Source organism: Palaemon carinicauda, chromosome 8, assembly GCF_036898095.1.
Source record: "Palaemon carinicauda isolate YSFRI2023 chromosome 8, ASM3689809v2, whole genome shotgun sequence".
Classification (NCBI taxonomy): domain Eukaryota; kingdom Metazoa; phylum Arthropoda; class Malacostraca; order Decapoda; family Palaemonidae; genus Palaemon; species Palaemon carinicauda.
Genome location: NC_090732.1, coordinates 126,298,676 through 126,320,845, shown reverse-complemented (window position 1 = coordinate 126,320,845; position 22,170 = coordinate 126,298,676). Strand labels below are relative to the sequence as shown.

The 22,170-nt window shown below is 46.6% G+C and overlaps 1 protein-coding gene across 2 annotated transcripts in view; it reads right to left on the bottom strand.

Moving 5' to 3' along the window:
- The window catches only part of LOC137645899 (replication factor C subunit 2-like), a 66,568-nt gene that overhangs the window by 23,635 nt on the left and 20,763 nt on the right, over nucleotides 1-22,170 (bottom strand). The window contains exons 2-4 of one of the 2 annotated variants that reach the window (XM_068378932.1): nucleotides 21,578-21,682; nucleotides 6,439-6,550; nucleotides 1,789-1,997 (exon numbers count right to left, since the gene is read on the bottom strand). In XM_068378932.1, coding sequence (XP_068235033.1) covers nucleotides 1,789-1,997; nucleotides 6,439-6,550; nucleotides 21,578-21,682 — 426 coding nt within the window. The remainder of the gene's footprint in view (nucleotides 1-1,788; nucleotides 1,998-6,438; nucleotides 6,551-21,577; nucleotides 21,683-22,170) is intronic. The other variant, XM_068378933.1, reaches the window with a different exon arrangement.

Here is a 22,170-nt window from a genome sequence, read left to right as displayed (position 1 = left end):
GAAGAGTCCCTCCGTCGGGTGCCGCTGCTGCAAGAGTATCTATCCGGGGAGCTCGTCCTCGGACGCCAACTTGAAGGGCCCAGCGCCGCAGCTAGCTCCAGCAGCCTGTCGCGGTGAACCATCACCCACTCACTGCTCTTGGGGGATCTTGGGCGCCGACTCTCGTGGCGTGACCTTGAGGGGGAGAGAGAGCGCGACAACTTCTTGCGGGACTTCTCCCTTCGTCTCCTGAGCTTCCTCAGCGCCTCGTCCTCTGAAGAGCAGGAAAGCTCCTCCACTGAGGAGACCGACAACTTATAGGCCCGCTTCGAAGACCTCGCCTCCCTCGTTAATGTAGGAGGATTCCTGCGACGCTCCGTGGAAGACGCCGCCTGCAAAAACGGCCGACGGCGCTGGGGGGGAGCGAGGAGGCTCTCCCGTGGGAGACCAGGTCCCGAAGTCTTCCTCCATCCTCATCGGGGACCTGAAGGGCGTCTTAGGGGGAACTCACGCAGTGGGGTCCGACGGCGGGGAAAGCTCCTCGACGTTGCCCTCGGCTGCTGAACCGCCTGAAAAACACGCACAAGAGGCTGGAGAGGAATTAGTAACATTTTTCCCCCACATGGGGTCATCTGAAGAGACGTGACCTGCAGGCACCAGGCCACCGTCTCCCGAAAACACTCCCGCCCCTCCCTCAGGCCCCTCACTCGCCTGGAATGACGCCACAACACCACTGTCTTGAGGGTCAGACCCTTGGGGAAGGGCCACGGGCCTCTTCCTCGCAACGGACTTACCTCGTCCCCTACTCTGGGTAGGGGAGGTTGGAAGAGAAGCTTGGAACGACGAGGCGCCCAGTGAAGCACGGGAGGAAGGGACGCTGGGCTTCTTGGGCGACTTCTTCATCGCCTTCTTCTTTTTGATGCTATACCGCACCCACTGCACCTCATTTCACGACTCGCACTCCAGACACGTGGCGGAAGGGGAACACACGCTGCCCTTGCACGAGGAACACAATGAGTGCGGGTCAACTTCGGGTTTCGAGAGGAACGCTCCACACGATTTGCCAGCCATAGGCCCAGGACAACGGCGAAGATGCTCCATGATGAAGGAGAAGCACTACGAGACACAAGTGCGCACAGGGAAAGCACAAAGAGAAAGCACAATGGGACCACGTGGGTACCGCGTGAGACACAAAGGGTCGGGGACACACAAAGTCACACTGGGATTAAGGAGAGCGGCGAGATGATATCGCGACGCGACCAAAGAACTTACTGGAGGTCGAGACCTGAGCAGGCATGCTCTCTGACCCGGGGTCAGCCTCAGGGCGCGTATCACTCCGCCTGAGGTTACCCCTCATAGAAAATGGATTTAGGGTAAACTACACAAAACTCTGGTCGGATGGAAGGAGATCCCAGATACTCCTAAGAAAGTAGTTCGAGGTAAGTACTTCGTGTTGGAACAATTATTATTTACTGTGTGGTAGGCAGTAGGCTATATATAACGCTTGATAGATAGATTAAACTTTCTTTTATTTGCAAAGAAATTAGATATATTGTAAACTTTGAACATTCCTAAGTCAAGAGCAATATTCAACTGTTAATTCACATAAAACTAGTATTTGATACGGTTATCTTGCATAGCATAGTATTGATATACTGTCCCTAGAGGGCAAAACTTGAACTTACAGCAAAATAATAAAAAGTACACTAGTGAAAAAACAAGGAAACATTTAGTTCTGCAGCAGCCATAAATCAAACCAAAGAAAAATGTTCATCAATACATTACACAAAAAAACGTCATATTCCATACCTGTCCGCTTCATCCAGAATAATGATTTTGTGACGTCCTTTAGGCAAGGTGACTTTTTGCTGAGCAAACATCTTAATTTTGTTTCGCACGACATCTATACCTCTGTCATTTGAAGCATTTAGTTCTAAAACAGCATCCTTGAAGGTAGGACCCAATAGTGCACGGGCAAGACAAAGAATTGTTGTAGTCTTACCAACACCTGGTGGACCCTGTAAGAAAGACATTAGTTTTCTTAGCAATAAAATTGAAAAAAAAAAAAGTTACTTTTTTTATACTGTAAAAATCAATCCTTAAGGTAATTTCAGCATTGTTACCATTGCTGATGGATTACTGCATGCTTTTGTTTCTTTGTTAAAGTCATACAAAAAGTTGATTTTCTTGAACACACATCAAAGGATGCAGTTATGATTGGCAAGAAGTGGTTAGATTTTGGTGAAATTTGGAACATGAAAATGCTGTGGTAGGTATGCAAAAGGCAGGAGCACAGACTTCTGTTCACTTTTTCTACCTAGTTTCCTTTTACAGTCACAAAATTGTTATAAATGTTAGGATTTGAGATACCAGTGGCCCTATAATTTAACTTTTACTTTACTAGTATCACCAAAGTAACTTTAATTTCAACAGAAATACACATAAAGGGAGGATATTGGTCAAAGTGTTACGACTTACAGATCATGACAATCCATGTTCATCACTACAGTAATACCCCAAACCTACCTCATTAATTCGTTCCAAGACACCAACCATAAGGCACTTTTCGACATAGATTGAATTTTATCTCTATAAAGTGACATATGCTCCCTATATACATAATAAACATGAAAAGTATGTACAACCTGCTATCATACTACAAAACCAACATAACTACATAATAAGTCTCCATGTGAAGTACAGGTACTGTACTGCATTGTATAATTGCACTACAATGAATTGAATCAGTTCTCTCAATGTTTCAGGCATAAGCAGAGCTATATTCAGCAAGCAGTATCTGGCAACTACTCCAATTCCTGAAAAATGAAAAGGATGCACACTCCTTACTTCAGTACACCAATCTGTTTTTACCTCTAGAGGGAGGAGATATGTTTGCACCTTTCTTAGAGGAAAAGGCAGCAAGAGGTCCAGATCAGACTTTGAAGGCTGCCAGAGCTTTCTTCAAAGCCAATCCCGAAGGTGTAGCAGAGCCTGTAGGTCTCGCTAAAACTGCCTTCAAAGGGCCTGGGCCCCGGAACGTAATTGCACGAGAATGAGGGATTCATGGCGAGCCTTCCTCCACTTCTCTATTGTTGCCTTTCTGTCCCCTCTGAGGAAAGAGACAAGAGACTCCCATATTGTACAGGGTATTCGTCAACGCTGACATCGACTCTTATCCAACTTACCTGGAGGACTGGGAAACCACTGCATCCTTCATCTTTGGGACCTAGTTGGCCCATTGGGTATCTGATTGGTGCTCCCTGAAGGTTAATGCCTTTGCATTAGACACAAGCAACATACTGTACTTCACCAACATCTCAGGATTTGTCAAATCTAGAGTAGAGGCAAAGTAAGTGACTGCACCAGACTTCTGGTCAATCCAGGAAGCCACCTGGAGGCTGGTCATGGAAAAGTTGAGACGACTGTGTCCTCAGTCTTGAGTCTCTCCACAGGCAAACACGCAGTTAACACACAAACTGTGGGATCAACGTGATGAGGAAACAGGCTTACACCCTCAGGAACATAGATTCACTCTTGAGTGTGCAGAGGCAGGATCTTGCTCGACCTGCTAGATTGTAGTGAATTCTCAGGACTGGAGATCTAACTGAGGCATTTGATTTTTGAGGGGGGCCAAGCAGCCAATCAAGGAGCGACGAACCCGCTGTCACAGGAGCTAACTTGACCTCAAGCTCATTGCATTCACAAATGAGAACAAAAACTTGAAAATTAACACTCTCAGGATTCTCCGACTCTGCTAGAATAAAGTATGGCGTCACTGGGGCATTAAAAACCATGAGACTCCTCCCTCAAAGCAACATGGGTTACCTGTTCTTGTTCCCAGTCACGCGAGCATATGGGCAGGCTGAGTGGGGAAAGAACAGGTGATAGGTGAGCTCGTTCATGCTCTAAGCGGGAGAATCACAGGTGGTCCAGGAGTCACGAGGAGAACGATCATGAGATGATTGATCTTGCCATAACTGATCATGAGGAGAATGAGGATTATATTCCCATTAAGGCGAATGTTAGGGAACGTCTTGTCCTCGTAAAAGGAGACGGATTACTGGTTCCTCTCACAATACCATTAGTCAATTTCTCTACCTTCAGAACAAAAATATCTTTAGCAAGACAGACGTGTACTCCAATATTCTAAGGGAAGAAAAGAAGGGCGGCCCCCTTCATCCTGATCTACAATGCTCATGCTCAATTCAGTATAAAACCAAGCGCTGTTAGCAGGAGTGCAAAACCTCGTACAGTGCACCGAGACATCTACAAATCTAGATTGGTTCTCGATACCTCACCACTTATCTAACGAATAAGCAAGAGATGGAAGATACAACAGGGATAGCCTCAAAATTCCTAGCAGCTGTCAACAAACGTCTTTGTCTTCTGAAAGCTTTAGTCGCAATAAAATTGGTGCTTAGTTAAAATAGTGCCACACATTGCACCTGGTAACTGTTTCCCCTGGTGTGCACATTAAAAACCCATGGATCAATTTTTTTATAACCAATACGCAATCTTGCTAAAATTACAGCCGTCCTCTTATCTTTCACTAATCACAGAAAATGGCAAACTTTGTTTGATAGACAATTGCAGATACCCAGAGATCTTTGCAGTGCCTTGCAAAAAGCATTTCTCTAAAAGGAGATGCTGGATAGTTTCCATCAATAAAGAGACTGGGATCTCAGTGAGCAGTATACTCTCAATGTGGCACTGGCAACAACGGGAAGTTCCAAGGAGTCTGAGTACCATTCTGTTTGTGGTCATTTGGAAGCTACCAGGGTCATCCTGAGATTTGGGGTAATCGGCCATCTGCCGATTACACTTTGAATCAGGCAAAGCAGCAAAATAGCATTAGCATCAAGGCCATAACACAGGTGTTGGAAGACATCCTCTAAAGCTGCTACTGGTTCCGAAATTGAACAGTAGACCGGAAGCTTGCTGTTGAGCTTTGTGACTAATGGGTCTATCGATGGAGAAACCAAAAAGTCAACAGCCTTTTTGCTACTACAGTATGAAGCGACCACTATGCTCCAACCATTTGACCCTGGCAATTGAACTTATCAGCGATTACATTCCTCTTGCCTGGAATGAACCTTACTGAAAAGCTCCACACAGTTGTCAAGTGCCCAGGAGTACACCAGTCTCGCTAACTTAAAAAAGAATGGTGAAACAGTACCTTCTCACTTGTTAACCTAGGCCACTAAGTAATGACGTTGCTCATCAATGCCACTGAGTAACCAATCAGCTGAACTTGAAATGACTCCAGGGCCAGAATCATTGTTTTCATTTCTAAGATCTTGATGTGAAATCGTCTTTCCTCCTTGGACCAAAACTACAAGGTGATTTCATTCCTCAGGTGGGCATTCCACCGTTCCTTTGATGCGCCATTGAAGAGAAACATCTCCGGAGAAGAGCACTCTTCAAGGTAGCTTCTTTGAGCAGATTCTTGTCCCGTAGCCACTATGCTAGATCTACTGTACTGTACTTTACTTCCTGGTTGATTGGATATAGGTGTTGAGGGGAGTCGGTGACTGCTACCCAGTGTGCCTTTAGGCACCACTGGGAAGAATACTGATGAAGTCGCCCATGAGGTACAAGCTTCTGCAGGGACATGAGGTATCAAGGAAACTTTTGTCATTGCTATGCTGGGATAAGTTGTTTGAGGAGGGAAGGCTGTATTACTGATGCGACTCTCCAAAGGAATGATCATCGTCTTCTTTGTGTCCATCAGCATACCGAGGTACTTGATTCTCTTCTTGGGCTCTGAGGTTGAACATCTCCCAATTTATCACGATACTCAAATCGTGACAAAACGCACAAAGACTGTTTCTGTGCTGGAGAAGCTGACCTTGGGTGGAGGACAGTATCAGTCAGACATTCTTTTTTGCTTTTCTTAAAGAAAGACAGCAAAAGGCTAACTTGTTTCCCTGTATGAGGCAACCAGTCTGGCAGTCAAGTATGTAATGTTTTTAAAATCTAATCTCAAGCATTAAAGCTGATTTAGGCTACTAGGATTTTGCTCAACATTTGAAAAATTCAACAAGTCACCATACAGTTTCTGTGATACAGCATTACAGTACTTAATAAATAATTCTTCCCTCTGAGTCCAAATCTTGTTATATCAAACTTTTTACATGGTCAACTATTGATTTTTGAGGGAGTTAGGTAATATAGATCACCACGATACTCGAAAAACAACAAAATTTTGGTGCACTAGGTTAAGTCTAAGTAAGCAACATGAAAAGAAGGATGAAAATCAGAGCAGTCGCTGAATATTATGGATAAGTGAATACATTAAGACTTAAACCAAGCAGAAAGTCAGACAGAAATCGTACAAGGCAAAAAACAGTGAGGAGAACCCATTTCATGTTCGACACAACTATGGGAAATATATAAAAATATTAATGGTAATCATAAAGCTTCTCATTCATTATACCTTAAAATAATCCAAAGACTTACTGCTATAATGATATTTGGTACATTTCCTTGCTCTGCAAAAACTTCAAGTCGAGCCACAGTCTCAGAATTGCCGACAATATCCGTGAAGACTATGGGTCGATACTTCTCTATCCTGTAAAATAGAATGACAATAATTGTTTAAAGTGGAAAACCATTTGGTCATTCTAAAATAAACTAGTTGTCAAGACAATGATTATCATAAATTTACAAATAATTCCTAGTGTTTTCTTGGAGGACGTTTCTCAGTAGACAAAGACTCTCTTCAGTTCAAATGCAACATAATTCTGATATCATTCAATAAAAAGTTCTCTTGAAACTTGAAAATAAAGCAGAAAATTATATATAAACACTTCCTTACTCTCAGTTTAATTGCATATGTACCAAGAGTGATAGTCAGATATAATGTACCGACTTGTAGCATTCAGTTTTTTCAACTAAGTGCAAAGGAATACTGTAATAAAAATGACAAATTTAGAGTAATTTGTATTTTTCCTAATGATGCAAACCTTGTGCGTTTTCTCTCGTCTTTTTTTATTGCAGGCAGGACTTGCAGGAGTACAGGTGATGGCAGGCCAAATTTGTATAAAGAGCTCAAGGCTTGTATCATTAAAAAAAATACCAATAAAATAATACCTAGAGATACAAGAGTCCCAGCATACGAGAAATTTGAGATACGAGGAGAGTTCCGAGCAAATATTTGTCCTGATACGAGAAAAAATTTGAGATACGAGGTAGTTCCCTATGCGGCCGCCAGGTGGCTGAGAGTGCGAGAGGCTTCTCACCAGAACAGCATCACTCGGTCTTTTCCGTCGGATATCCGTTGCCTAAAGTTATCTCCAAGCATCGGCTGTAGCGTTTGCTTTTTTTACGTGTTTTTTGCGTTAATCAGAGCAAAATTAATTGAATAAGCAATGGGTCCAAAGCAAGCGAGTGCAAATAAGGGTAGTGAAAATAAAAAGCGTACGATGACAATGGAGATGAAGCATGAAATAAAAAAAACATGAGTGACGTAAGAGTGACTGAGCTGGCGTGCCAATATGAGAGGAGCCTTCCAAAGGAGTAACCGTCCTTTCCAAGCTGCGCAGATATTCACGACGAGATGGAAACGTTTCTTTTATTATGGATAAAGGAGAAACAGTTGGCAGGAGATAGCGTGACCAAGACCATCATATGTGAAAAGGTCAGCAGAATCTATGGTGACTTGAAAGGGAAGCAAGCAGCTGAGAGAAGGAAGACTTTGACGCCAGCGGAAACCTTCAAAGCCAGTTGTGGCTGGTTGGATAATTTTAACAAAACGGACTGGGATACACTCAGTTGTGAGGCATGGGGAAGCAGCACGTTCCGACTCGAAAGCCGCGGCGGACTTCGTCACAACCTTTGCCTTGGTTATCGCCCGACATGGCTTCATCCCCCAACAAGTCTTCAACTGCAATGAAACTGGCCTTTTCTGGAAGATGATGCCCAGGAGGACTTTCATCACGGCAGAGGAGAAGAGACTACCGGGCCATAAACCCATGTAGGACCGGTTAACTTAGCCTTGTGTGCCAACGCCAACGGTGACTGTAAGGTCAAGCCACTACTGGTGTACCACTCGGAAAACCCACACGCTTTCAAGAGCCAAAGGATCTTGAAAGAAAAACTGTAAGTGATGTGGCGCACTAATGCTAAAGCTTGGGTTACGCGGCATTTCTTCACAGAATGGGTTAATCTGTGCTTTGGTCCAGCAGTCAAAAAATATTTGGCGGAGAAAAACCTGCCAATGAAATGTCTCCTGGTCCTCGACAATGCCCCAGGTCACCCTCCTGGTTTCTAAGATGACATTCTTGATGAATTCAGGTTCAAGGTCCTTTATCTCCCGCCCAACACCATGCCACTTCTCCAGCCCATGGACCAACAAGTTATTTCCAACTTAAAAATACTGTCCATGAAGCATTTGTTTAAGAAATGCTTCGATGACACAGTGAACACCAATCTCACCCTTCGGGAATTTTGGAAGCAACATTTCAAAATCATACATTGCTTGAAAATTATGGACGATGCATGGCAGGGTGTCACAAGACGAAATCACAAATTTTTAAGCAATTTGTATTTTTCCTAACAGTACTACCTCGAACTACTTTCTTAGGAGTATCTGGGATCTCCTCCCAACTGACCAGAGTTTTGTGTAGTCTACCCTATACCCATTTTCTATGAGGGGTAACCTCAGGTGGAGTGATACGCGCCCTGAGGCTAACCCTGGGTCAGAGAGCATGCTTGCTCAGGTCTCGACCTCCAGTAAGTTCTTGGTAGTTTTAGGTCTCTAAGAATTCCATAAGGCACTCGGGGAAGGAAGGGCGGGCCATTACCCGAAAGTAGTTCGAGGTAAGTACTGTACTGTTAGGAAAAATGCAAATTACTTAAAAATTTGTGATTTGTTCCAACACGGAGTACTTACCTCGAACTACTTTCTTAGGAGACTTATACTTTAGGAGGTGGGAGTGGTCTTAACCCTCTGAGACCGTGCTGAGATATATCCCAAGACCTAGATAGGAGGCTAGGTCTTGATGACCCCAAGGAAAAATGAGAATAGGGGAAACTACATAAAAAAACTCATCTTAGTGTCTAAGTAACTCACCTGTGCAAGAAATCCTAGGAGCCATGTCCTTCCAAAGTAGGGGTCCTTGTATCCCGGCTCAGAGTCCTATCCGAGACCATTTTAAGCGGGAAAAAAAAGGGGGGGGGAAGAACAAGGGGGATAAGGAACGAACTTGTGTCTCTTGTACTTCCTACCCGCGGTTATCACTGGGGCCAGACCTTTAAACCGTTTGGAGCGCAGAAACAACGGTACCTATCGAGAGACCATCCAGGGATTTTCTTGAATAGTCCTTCAAGTAATGAGCAGTGAAGGTAGACTGGTTAGCCAAGGTGCCTGCTCTCAGGATTTGGCCCACTGCCATATTCTTCTCGAACGCTAACGTGGTGCTCAGACCCCTAATGTCGTGGGGTTTGGGCTTTCCCGGCAGGGGGATACCTGCCTTACTGTAGGCTCTAATGATCACCTGCCTCAACCAGAAGGAGATAGTGTTCTTCGAGACTGGCTTCTTCACCAGGCCCGTGGGCACAAACACTTTTGATCTCGGGCCGAAGTCTGGCTGTCCTCTCTAAGTATTTTCTTAAGGCCCTGACAGGGCACAGACGCAAGTCCTTCGAGTTGTCCGAACGAGAAATTGCTGGTATTGAGAACCCCTCAAACCTGGGATCCCACACGGCAGGATTCTGGGTCTTCGCAACGAAGGACGGTACGAACCTGAAGGTGAGCTCCTGCCAGCCCTTCGAGTGAGAGACCTCTAAGGACAGTCCATGTATCTCCCCTACTCGTTTCGCCGAAGCTAATGCCAATAAGAAAACCGTCTTGAGGGTGAGATCCTTGTCAACGATGTCCTTTAGGGGTTCGAAGGGAGGCTCTGACATCATCTTCAGGACCCTGCCCACGTCCCACTGTGGCACCCGAACGGCTTGCGGGGGACACGATTGTTCGAAGCTCTTAATGAGCATCGAGAGATGTCTGGAGGATCCTAGGACGATGCCCTTCAGGAGGAAGACTTGACCCAGAGCAGCCCGTACTCCCTTGATGGCCGGGATGGACATGTTTGCCACCTCCCTGAGATAAACCAGGAAGTTCACCATCTCCAGGATGGAGGCCCTCAGGGGCCTGATGTTCTTAGAGGCGCACCACTTAGTAAAGGTGACCCACTTTGCTTGGTAGAATGCTGCCGATGATCGTCTTAGGTAGCCTGACATCCTCGCTGCCGTCCCCGACGAATACAGTAGCCTTCTTTCCTCAGGAGACGCTCGATAACCTTCACGCGTGAAGACGGAGGGACCGAGGGTTTTCGTGAAGCCTTTGGAAATGTGGTTGCCGAAGAAGGTCTGGCCTGTCTGGAAGGGACCAAGGTGGAAGTCGTGCCAGTTCTTTTAGATCCATGAACCATTCTCTCTCCGGCCACCAGGGCGCTACCAAAGTCATCCACAGGTTGTCCGCCCTTCTTACTCTGTTGAGGACCTGTCTGAGCATCCCGAAGGGGGGAAGGTTGTGAACGTCGAGGTTCTCCCAGGGATGTTGGAAGGCGCCCTCGAACGCCGCTCTTGGGTCTGGGACATGAAAACAAAACACGGGGAGCTGAGCGTTCAACCTCGTTGCGAAGAGATCCATCACCGGCGACCCCATTTCAGAATGATGGTTCTGGCTACTTCTGGGTGCAGGGACCATTCGGAACCCACTACTTGTCCCATCCTGCTGAGGCCGTTGGCCATGACATTCCTTTTCCCGGAATGAACCTTGCTGAGATCCTGATCTGTTCTACTTCGGCCCATTCCAGCAGTTCCAACGTGAGGACGCACAACTCCTTCGATCTTAGTCCTCCTTGTTTCTTTATGTAGGCCACTACCGTGGCGTTGTCGCACATCAACGCCACGGTATTCCCCCCGGAGAAGATGGACGAACTTCAGGCACGCCCTTCGTACTGCCCGCATCTCTAACACGTTTATGTACTGGGCTTTCTCCTCGCTCGTCCAGGTCCCTCTTGCTGAACGTCCGAGCAGATGGGCACCCCACCCCTCCTTTGATGCGTCCGTGAACAGGAGCATCACCGGAGGGTCGGCTGCGAAGGGCACTCCCTTGAGGGTGTTCAACCTGCCGCACCACCACTCTAGGACTTCCTTCGTCTCCGGGAACACCGGAATCACCTTGTGGGGGGAGTCCCTCTAGTTCCAGTTCTCCTTCAGATTACACTGGACCTCTCTGAGCTTCAGCCTGCCCTGGGGGACCAGTTTCTCTAATGACACAAGGTGTCCTATCAGTCTCTGCCAGTCCTTCGCTCTCCTGGGCTGGTCCGACAGGAAGGGGCGGAGGACTCGGTCTAGGTTGTCTAATCTCTCCGCGGAGGGGAAGGCTCTTGCCAACTGGGAGTCCAGAACCATTCCAAGGTAGGTCATCCTGGTGGAGGGTATCAACTGGGACTTCTTCAGGTTGATGATGATATCCAGGACGTTGCAGAACTGCAGAAGCTTCACGCTTTGTACCCTCAGTACTTCCTCTGAGGCTGAAAGTAACAACCAGTCGTCTAGGTACCGAATCAGGCGAATGCCCTGTTCATGTGCCCAGGCTGAGACCGTTGTGAAGACCCTGGTGAAGACCTGAGGGGCTGTGGACAGCCCGAAGCAGAGGGTCCTGAACTGCAACGCCTGGGTACCCCATTTCACCCGTAGGTACTTCCTGCTGGATGGATGAATTGGAATTTGGAAATACAGTAGGCGTCCTTGAGGTCTACTGACATCATGAAGTCCCCTTCCCTCAAGGATGCTAAGACCGACTTCGGAGTGTCCATCTTGAAGTCGGTCTTGTACATGAATTTGTTGAGGGCTGAGAGGTCTATGACCGGTCTCCAGTCCCCTGTCGCCTTCTCCACCAGGAACCGCCTGCTGTAGAACCCCGGACCAGGGTCCTTGACTGGTTCCATCGCTCCTTTTGCCAACATCACTGAGACTTCTTCCTGTAGGGCTGTCTTATTCAAGGGGTCCTTGGGGGCTAGCCACCCTGCCTGCTGATCTGGTATCAGAGGTGGGGGTTACGCTAGGAAGGGTAACCTGTACCCTTCCTTCAGTACTGCTACTGTCCATGGGTCTGCTCCGTGGTCTTTCCATGCTTGCCAAGAGTGTTTGAGGCATCCCCCCCACCTGAGGCTTCGGCAGAAGTAGGGGGCCTCCCTCCCTATCTTCTCCTAGAGGCGCGGCCTGAACGCCCTCTTCTGGACGTTGCGTACGGAGGACTATAGGAGGATTGAGCTGAGGCTGCTCCCTTACGGGAGGACTGAGAGGACTGTGACCAGGCCGTAGTAGGGGTGTCTCTCCTGGTCTGGCTAGGAGTAGGCCGAGATGGCGGAGGAACATAGGAGGTCGACCTTCTGTGCGCGGGCCTCCTCATTGGGGGAGGTCTGGGATCGCCTTGGTCCTTGAGTTTTCTGACCCTTTCAATCGACTCCTCAGCTGCCTTCAGGGGGATATCAAGTCATCCCACAGGGTTAGGCTTCTCAGGGACCTCGCCTCTCTGTCGGGGAGCCGTCTGGTTATCTTGTTAAAGACCGTGTCCCTCCTCCGTAGGACCCAGTTGGCGGCCTGTGCTAGTGACTGGTATGAGAGAAACTTCAGGGCCTTACCTCCCGAGCTAATCAGCTCCTTGAGTAAGGCCTGATTTTCAGGGACCGTGAGGTCGTACGATGCCTGGACGCCCACCAATCTAGCCAGGAGGAGACATTCACCAGGTCCTTCGCAATCTCCTCTATCATGGTGGCTTCCGCAGGGGAGAAACATATTGGCGCTGACGAGGCTCTCTCTTCCGCAGCTCCTTGCCCCAAAACGGCGAGTGCAGGCACCAGGGTACATGCGCCTGCACGGTGGCCCTCTGGAAGGTAGAACTTGCTCTGGGACTTCAGGCCCTGTAGTAGTTTGGAGGAACTCTGGTTCTTGGGAGCCTCGGCATGGTTGGCCACAATCTTGTCCACGTGGGCTCTACCTAGCTTCACATCCCTGGCTAGCAGCAGGGCCAGGGAGGGTCTCTGCTGGACGGGGGCATCCACCAGTCTGTTGAGACTGGACCGCCAGAACTCCTCGGAGAAGGGCTCGGGCTCGTCTAGCCTGTGGTGTCTCAGGATGAGGCCTATCACTATGCGATAGGCTGATACTTCCACTGCAGAGCCCTCTCCCTGGTCGTCCAGTCCCTCCGCAGGACGAACTGCTGCATGCGACGGGGCACCTCCGTCGGAGGCATCCGTACGAGGAGAAGCCAAGGCCTTGGTCCTCTCCATCTCCTGGGGTTCTGGTTGAAGAACGGGCATAGCCGTCGAGACGGAGGCCTCCGTCCTTGGTCTATCCTTCCTCACGGAGGATCACATGTCTGCGGGTCTACTAGACGAGGGGAGCCGTCCTTCACGATTCTAACGGCTCAGGGATGTCCTGGAGGTCTGGACGCGGCTGCCAGACCGAAGGGGGGACTCTCTCCGCTGGGCGGATGGAGCCGGAACCTTCGCGGACTTATGCCTGTCTGCTGGGACATTGAACGACGACTCCCTCCGTCGGTCGAATCTGCTACTGGAAGAGTACCTCTCCGGCCAACGGGCTCTAGGGCGCCAACCTGAAGAGCCTGGGACCGCCGCTAACTCCAACAGTCTGCTGCGAGGTATAACCACCCATTCCTCGTCTGGGGAGCCACTTCTCCTCCATTTCCTCCTGGGGGATCCGGAACGTCTTCTCCCGTGGCGAGACCTGGAGCGGGAGCGCGAACTGGAGTGCCTCCTGCGGGACTTCTCTCGATGCCTTCTGTGTTTTCTCCGGGCTTCGTCCTCCAAGGAGCAGGAAAAAGCCTCGACTGACGAACCCGACGACTTGTAGCCCCGTTTAGGTGGGGCCGATTCACGCGAAGACGTATGAGGGATCCCGCGACGCTCGACCGGCGGCGGGGCCTGTAGGAAGACGTCCGGAAACGTAGCAGAAGAGCGCGGACGCTCTTCAGTGGGGGACCAGGAACCGAAGCCCTCTTCCATTCTCAGAGGGGACCTGAAGGGTGTCTTCGGGGGTACCCCTGCGAGGGGGTCCTCTGTCGGCGAGTGTTCCTTCTCTGCAGCACCTTCGGCAGCAGAAATTCCTGAAAAACAAGCCCAGGAGGCTGGAGAAGAATTAGGGACATTTTTCCCCCACATAGGGTCATCAGAGGAGACGTGCCCTGCTTGCACCAGGACTCCATCCCCCCCACACACTCCCGACCCTCCCTCAGGCCTCACACTTGCCTGGAAAGATGCCACAACCCCACTATCTTGCAGCCCAATCTCCTGGGGAAGGGCCACAGGCCTCTTCCCCGCAACGGACTTACCTCGTCCCCTACTCTGGGTAGGGGAGGGTGGCAGGGAAGCTCGGCCCGACGACACGCCCGGCGAAGCAAGGGGAGAAGCAATGCTCGACTTCCTAGGCGACTTCTTCGTCGCCTTCTTCTTTTTGGTGCCATAACGCACCCACTGCACCTCGTTCCAGGACACGCACTCCGGACACGTGGCGGTAGGGGAACACACACTGCCCCTACACGACAAACACAAGGAGTGCGGGTCTACTTCCGGTTTCGATAGAAATGCTCCACACGATTTACCGGCCATAGGCCCAGGACAACGGCGGGGATGCTCCATAACGCAGTAGGAAGCACTACAAGACACAAGAACGCACAGGGAAAGCAAAGGGAAAAGCACAAAGGAACCACGTGGGAACTGCGTGAGACACAAAGGGTCGGGGGCCCAAAGAGTCACACTGGGATTAAGGAGAGCGGCAAGATGATATCGCGACACAACCAGAGAACTTACTGGAGGTCGAGACCTGAGCAAGCATGCTCTCTGACCCAGGGTTAGCCTCGGGGTGCGTATCACTCCGCCTGAGGTTACCCCTCATAGAAAATGGGTATAGGGTAGACTACACAAAACTATGGTCGGTTGGGAGGAGATCCCAGATAATCCTAAGAAAGTAGTTCGAGGTAAGTACTCCGTGTTGGAACAACTCTTAATTCAGTGTGGAAGAAATTGTGGCCAGCTTCCGTCGCTGAGAGGGACTTTAAAGGGTTCGATACGACAGACCCTGATGACCCCGAACCTGTCGTGATGGATGAAATCGTGTCTCTTAGAAAGTCCATGGGGCTAGAGGTAGACGAGGAAGATGTGAACGACCTTGTCGAAGAGCATCAGGAAGAGCTCACGACACAGGAATTGATCGAGCTCCAGGAGATGCAACATTCGGAGGTGTTGCAGGAGCTCAGTAGCGAGGAGGAGGTGGAAGACGAGGGCTGCCTTTTTACGGGAGAAATCAAAGACATGTTAGCAAAGTGGCAGGAGTTTTCTAATTTTATGGAAAAGAGGCACCCGGACAAGTTGGCGAGTGGTCGTGCGTTAGCCTTTTGTGAAGACACTTGCATGCGTCATTTTCGCAACATTTTGAAGGGGAAACATAAGCAAACATCCCTAGATAGGTACCTTTTTAAAAGGCCGTCAAAAGTGCAGGTGAAAGCGAGGCAAAAAGAGCCAAGCTGGAAAAAGAAAAAAAGTAAAAAATGAAAATGAAAACAAAATTAGAATAAAGTTTAGTGTAACGTAAGATTAACATTTTATCTTTGAGCGTGTTTATAGTAAGCTAATTTCATGTAAGTTAAATTTAAAGTTGAATTTAAAGTTAAAGTTATGTTACGTAGTGTTACAAAAGTGTTGCGTACCAAACGTGTTATCGTCAAGTCTCTCTCCTCCCCGTCCTCTCTCCCTCCTCCTCCTCCGCACACACCGCCGTTAGCCGCTACCGTCTGTCTCGAAGGCAAGAACTTACGGAAGATCACAATCATGAAGAGCCACGAGGAGCGTAGCGTTGACGGCGAGAACTTAATTAAACGCTGACACTAACTAACGATATGGGGACTGGTCCCATTCTGGAAGGCAATAGCAAGCAGGAACTGAGTCACTCATTGCCTGGATACACGCTGGAATAAAATGGCGAGTAGGAGACTACTCACTCGCTGAAGTGTGGTAGCGCGCTAGAGCTGGTTAATGCACCAAATCACTCCAGGACCTAAGATCTCCCAGGATTGCAAAAGTCGTTCTGAATGATCCTACTGTCTGCGCTGCGCGACGAGGGTGGAGAACGTTGGGTGGCGAGATGCAGCCTGCGCTCTGACGAAGAAGGTGTGACGTTCTGGAATCGGGAGGGAGCGGTAGTGAGAGCTCCTGAACTCAGAAACAGGGCAAGGCGAGGCTGGAGCGCTTCTAACCCCCAAGGCGCAAACAATATCTTACGGCGAATCCCGCTCCGAGGGGCTAAAGAAAGGCGGGGGGGCAAAGCTGAGAGCCATCTCAAAGTCCCACGTAGCGGAGACAACTCTAGGGAGGACCTAACGTGAAACGTGACTTCCAAGAGGAACAGGAACATGCCTCGGACTTTGCCCCCTCTCCGCACGCTAAGTGAACTCAGAACAAGGGGGAGCGCGGTCGGCGGCAGGAGAAGACGGAGAACTCGGGTCTGAAAACCCTGCGCCAGACATGGAAGCAGGGACCTCCTTCGGTACGAAACTTTCGGAGCCCTTCGGAGGAAGATCCAGGTCCACATCTAAGGAACCACAGAGCTCCCAACTGCAACAGCTCAAAGAGACCTTCTTTCGATGAAGGGCCAGCAACACCAAAGGGAAGGCCAAATCTGCAACAACTCATCGACAGAGGAGGACTGACCTGCGGAGAAGGGTGGGTGCCACGCTAGGAGAAGCAGCAACGTCCTTAAAACCTACTCGATGAATCCCCCGGGGAGACCAAGCAAGAAGGAGCTTCGGGAAGAGATCGAGGGGTAGAAGGAGAAGTAGTGTACAAGGTTTCTTCAACTTCAAGGATGACCCCGAAAGAGAAGAATTCCTCTTTGACTTCTTCTTGGCCACCTTCCAAATCTTTCCCACTGGGAGTATGACCACTCACAACACACCTCACAGGTGTCATCCTGATTACAAGGTAGTCTCGGCAGGCCGAACACACCGAATGGGGTCAGTCTCGACCGCAGGCATGAAGGTGCCCCATTTGCTCCTTTCAGGTCCAAGAAACATCCGCATAACGACCAAAAGAAGGACCACTCCCAACCTGAAAAGAGAAAGTGAAAACGATAAGTCAGAAATGGCAGTCAGTTTGGGCGGTGGAGAGAGACGAGAACATCCCCTCTCAACCAAGCTAAAAGCAAAAGTGACGAGACAACAGCGGTGTGTGAGTGAGCAGGATATCTGGGAATACCCGCCATTCCCAGCTAACTAGCGTTGGGGGGGGTGGTTACACCTCACTTAATCTTACAACTAGTCTTAAAGCTTCACCGAAAGTATACTCCCTAATAAAGAGCACAGGGGTTTGCATCTAATGTTGGAACAAAGTTTTTTATATTAACTTGACCATAAATAATTTTAAGATACCAGCAAATATAAATACCCTTAGTCCCTATGGTAATTCTATACAATAGCTCCGCCAGCAAGTTATCAAAATGAGGGAAGTCCGAGATTTCATTTGATATATAAATCTAAGCGGCGCTATGTCTAGAAGGGGTGTAAAAATCAAAATCAAAATTGACACACCTGAAAAATCTAAGTCCCTTGATTTCATAATTCTCTCAAATTCTTCTTCAGATTGAGCTCTCATTTGTTCGTTTGTACGTTAAAAACATAGATTATGTCATTACTGTACTACATCATTGACTGCACTGTATTCTACATGGCAAGACGTCACCCAAATGTCATAGTTTTTTACCAATGATGATTATCCATATTTTACTTGGAACTAGCATTCTAACAAAACTAGAATCACGTGACTTGAATACTAAAGCAGGTGACAGTTTTACTAGGAAACACTTTTCACACAATTTCCACAGCTAATTTTTCAGTCTTTTAAGAGCCATGGAGGCATGTGAACCTTCAACATAGTGCGGTTTCTCATTTACCATCTACTTTGACATCAATTTCTATGGATTTTCTCCCAAGTTTTGGTCTCAATTGTTATTTAAAGTTTAAATATTTTGTTTGGGATTATTGTGGTAACATCGAAAGAATAATAAAGTAGTGCCAAGATCACAGTGCTATTAAAAGTAAATGTGACACTATTTGTCCCACCTGTGGTTCTAAGTGTCAACTTGATATTAACAATAAGAGAATTTTGGTGTGACAGAAGGCAAGTTGTATTGGAAAATACAAGAAGAAAGTAAACAAAGGCGTAGTTTTTACATATCCAATTTTAAGGGAACTTGGTTTGAAAAGTCTTATTTAGATATAGAATCTAATTTGTTATTTTTATATAATAATAGGTAAATTTTTACAAGCACTTACCAGGCCATAGGCGATATTTGCCATTACAAACAACATCAGCTACACATTTCAGTCACTTTTTCTTCTATGCACTTTTCGGCGGAAATGCATAATTAACGAGTTATTCAATATCTTATTTTTAATATTTGTTAAAAAATGGACAAGTCATTCGACATGTTGACTCCACAGCAAATATTGTCATCTGAGCCTCTTTGCACCCTCGCATACCCATAAGTAAGTAGTCCAATATATACTAATATTTTCCTCAGCCAATTTTTTTTATTTGTTTCATTTGTATGCATGTCTTTTACATATTGTAATTAATATTTTGTTATTTAGTTTACGTTAAATCACTTAGAAAAACGTTATTGTGGTTTTCCCCCCCCCCCCCCCTTTCTAAGGCATTTTTGGTCCGAGAGACAAGCGTTAGCGGTTGAAAAGCATTTTTTTCGTGCATCCTCTCAGGCATTTTATTTTTCTCTTCTCGTTTTTCATGTTTGTATGCATGTATTTTAAACATTTTACTTAATATTTTGTTGTACCAAAATGGGTTAGCGTATTTCTCTGTACTAGTTTACGTTGAAGCACCTAGAAAAACGTTATATTATTTTTTTTTAGTTTTTTCCCCTTTTTGGAGGCATTTTGGGTGCGAGACACACACATTTCCGGTATGGCGCGCATTAATCTTCTGCACATTCGTTACAGTTCAAATTTTAGTTTGCGATGGCAACCGTCGAAGTCAGTTGTGCGGGCTGTAGTCTTGACTATTTTAAGTGTATCAATACCTTTTATTCGAAAAACAGCGAAATCATAATTTTTTTACAAGGACACGGTGCTTTACCTGTGGCAGTGAAGTGCCCCCATTGTGATATTCTTTGCAGTTATAATAGTAATACGCACCTGTTTTTCTGTCGACGTCGTAGGAAAGCTCCCAAGAAAAAAGCTAGTGTTCAGTGTACATACACCGTTTCTTTGTTCAAGGGTACATTCTTAGATAATGCACATGTGAAACCTTGGGAAGTGGCTCTTTTTGTGAATCATTTTTTAAGCAAACATTGGGATCACTCTACCATCATAGACTGTTTACATTGGTCGAGCAGAACAAGTGTGGATTGGCGAAGCTTTTGTTCGGAAGTAACCGAAAAGTGGTTTTCAGAACAATCCCCGGTGGGTGGTCAAGACATCGTCGTGGAAATTGACGAAACACTAATTGTACGTAGAAAATATAATCGTGGTAGACAATTAAATCAAGTGTGGTTGTTTGGAGGAATTGAGCGTGTGTCCAAAAAAAAATTTATCATTCCGTTACATCACGAAGGGCAAGACAGAAGTGCTGAGACCCTTATCCCATTAATTAAAAAGTATATCTTGCCAGGCTCTATTGTAATTAGTGATGGTTGGGCAGCGTATCGAAATGTAGGAAATGAGGGATATACCCACAAAGTGATAAACCATAGTGAGGAGTTTGTCCAAGGGACAGACCCAAGTGTGCACACGCAAAACATTGAAAGACTTTGGAGAGACGTCAAGGAGTGGTCCAAACGACCGGGGAATCGATCTGAATATCTGGAACAATATTTGGCCAGATATTTATTTATTTCACGTTACAATCACGATCAGTGTTACCATCATTTTTGGCTGCAAGTTGGTCAGCTTTACAGACCACATGGTGACCGTGCACGACTCATTGCTGAACAACCTGAAGCAGATAACCCAGTATCGGACTCTGATTCAGACTCATAAGGTAAATACATAATTTTTTCCTGTGACGAGCTAGGTTAGGCACAGTGACCGCTTAGGTTAGGGGCAGTGACCGCCTAGGTTAGGGGCAGTGACCGCCTAGGTTAGGGGCAGTGACCGCCTAGGTTAGGGGCAGTGACCGCCTAGGTTAGGGGCAGTGACAGGTTAGGTTAGGTTAGGTTAGGTTAGGATAGGTCAGGTCAGGTTAGGTTAGGTTAGGTTAGGTTGGTTTCTTTAGTTATCAATGGCAAGAAAATATGTTTTTCTAGTTGATTTTGATGTGTTTTGCAGGAATTTCACCTTCATATTTGTCGAAAATACACAGTTTTTGTCACACACCATTTGGGGTGTGGGATAAAAACGGGTGATTTCCGCCAAAAATGAAGGTGAAATTCGTGCAAAACACATCAAAATCTACTGGTAAAACATATTTTCTGGCCCCTAGGCCCTGGTAAGTCATAGTAAAAATTTACCTAATAATATTGGTGTTAGATTTAGTTATAAATTTGTTGAAAATTAATTAAGAATTTCTCACAAAACTATAAATGATTGGTGCTCTCTCATTCGTGAGGTTGTTGTGCATTGGGTATTGAGCTCACGTTTACCCTTGAACCTAAGTACACAAATGGTTTGAGGCTCTAATATTTAATATGGCTGTATAAGGGGGGGGGATGTCCAATCAAGAGGCAAAGTATCATCATATAATAAGAGAGGACATGTCAAAATAGGCGAGTCGACTCAACCCAGTCACCATGACAGTCCGTCGGACTCCGATACACGCAAGAGACTGGCAGGGGATACTGCCAATCTCGACGGGACTAGCATATCTGGTCATACATGGTGAAAGGATGATAGGACAGGATAGTCAAGACTGTCAAGCCGGTTTGTCCTATTTACCCTCCATACACGTCAAGAATTGGCCGGTGTGACGGTCTGAACGATCCCCCCGTCTCAGAATTCTCCTTGACATTGTATAATGGTTCTTTTCCGGCATTAGCTCGCTTCGCTCGCATGAAAATAAAACATCAAGCTCGTATGTACTGGCAAGCGGTAATGTTGAGCTGCGCACGCTAACATTACAGGAAAATAAAACATCAACCTCATATGCACTGGCAAACGGTAATGTTAGCCCATGCGCAGATTATCAAGGAGAATTCTGAGACCGGGGGATCGTTCAGACCGTCACACCGGTTCGTGCCAATAGCGGTCAAATCAGCGAGCCAGTCTTCTGCGTGTATGGCCTGCTTTAAAACAAACCCGTTCCTGTACAAAAGCAATAATACTGACATGGTAAATCCTCTCAACATGTCGCTAGGTTTACGAACACACCTCACAAACAATAATACTGTAACGATAAACTATCATGGTTTAGGCAGTCAAAGAACGAAATAACCCCTTGTTAACCTCAACTAGTCCTAGGCCTATGACGGGCGTGCGTTGCCACGACTGACAATAGCATAGCTGACAATTAATATAGTTGTCAGTTAACTATCTTAAAATAATAAAGACAACTTTAGAATTTACCATGGTGTATGCGAGCTCTTAGACGTTGAAGGGGTTGGTTTTGATGAAGAACTTGTCTGTGGTTGCTCGTCGACCTCCATAGTTGCGCCAGACATGTTTACAAATCTGAGCAATGAGAGATGGAAATATAGAATACACAACCCACCAACGGCCATAATGGCATATATTTGTATTGTCTCTCACTTAATGTCGAACTGCCTTATGTTCCGTATTATCATTTTTATTCATTATTATTATTATTATTATTATTATTATTATTATTATTATTATTATTATTATTATTATTATTATTATTATTATTATTATTATCACTTGCTAAGCTGCAACCCTAGTTGTGAAGGTAGAATCCTAGAAGCCCAGGGGCTCCAACAGGGAGGAAAGGGAATAAGGAAATAAATACGAAAAGTAGAAGCAATTAACAATTAAAAAAATATTTTAAGAACAGTAACAGCATTAGATTATATCTTTTATATATAAACTATAAAATCTTCAAAAAGACAAGAGGAAGAAAAAGTAGAATTGAGTATTGTGCCCGTGTGTACCCGTACACAGGATTGGAAACTATCTAGTAATTCGATCATTAATAGATAACC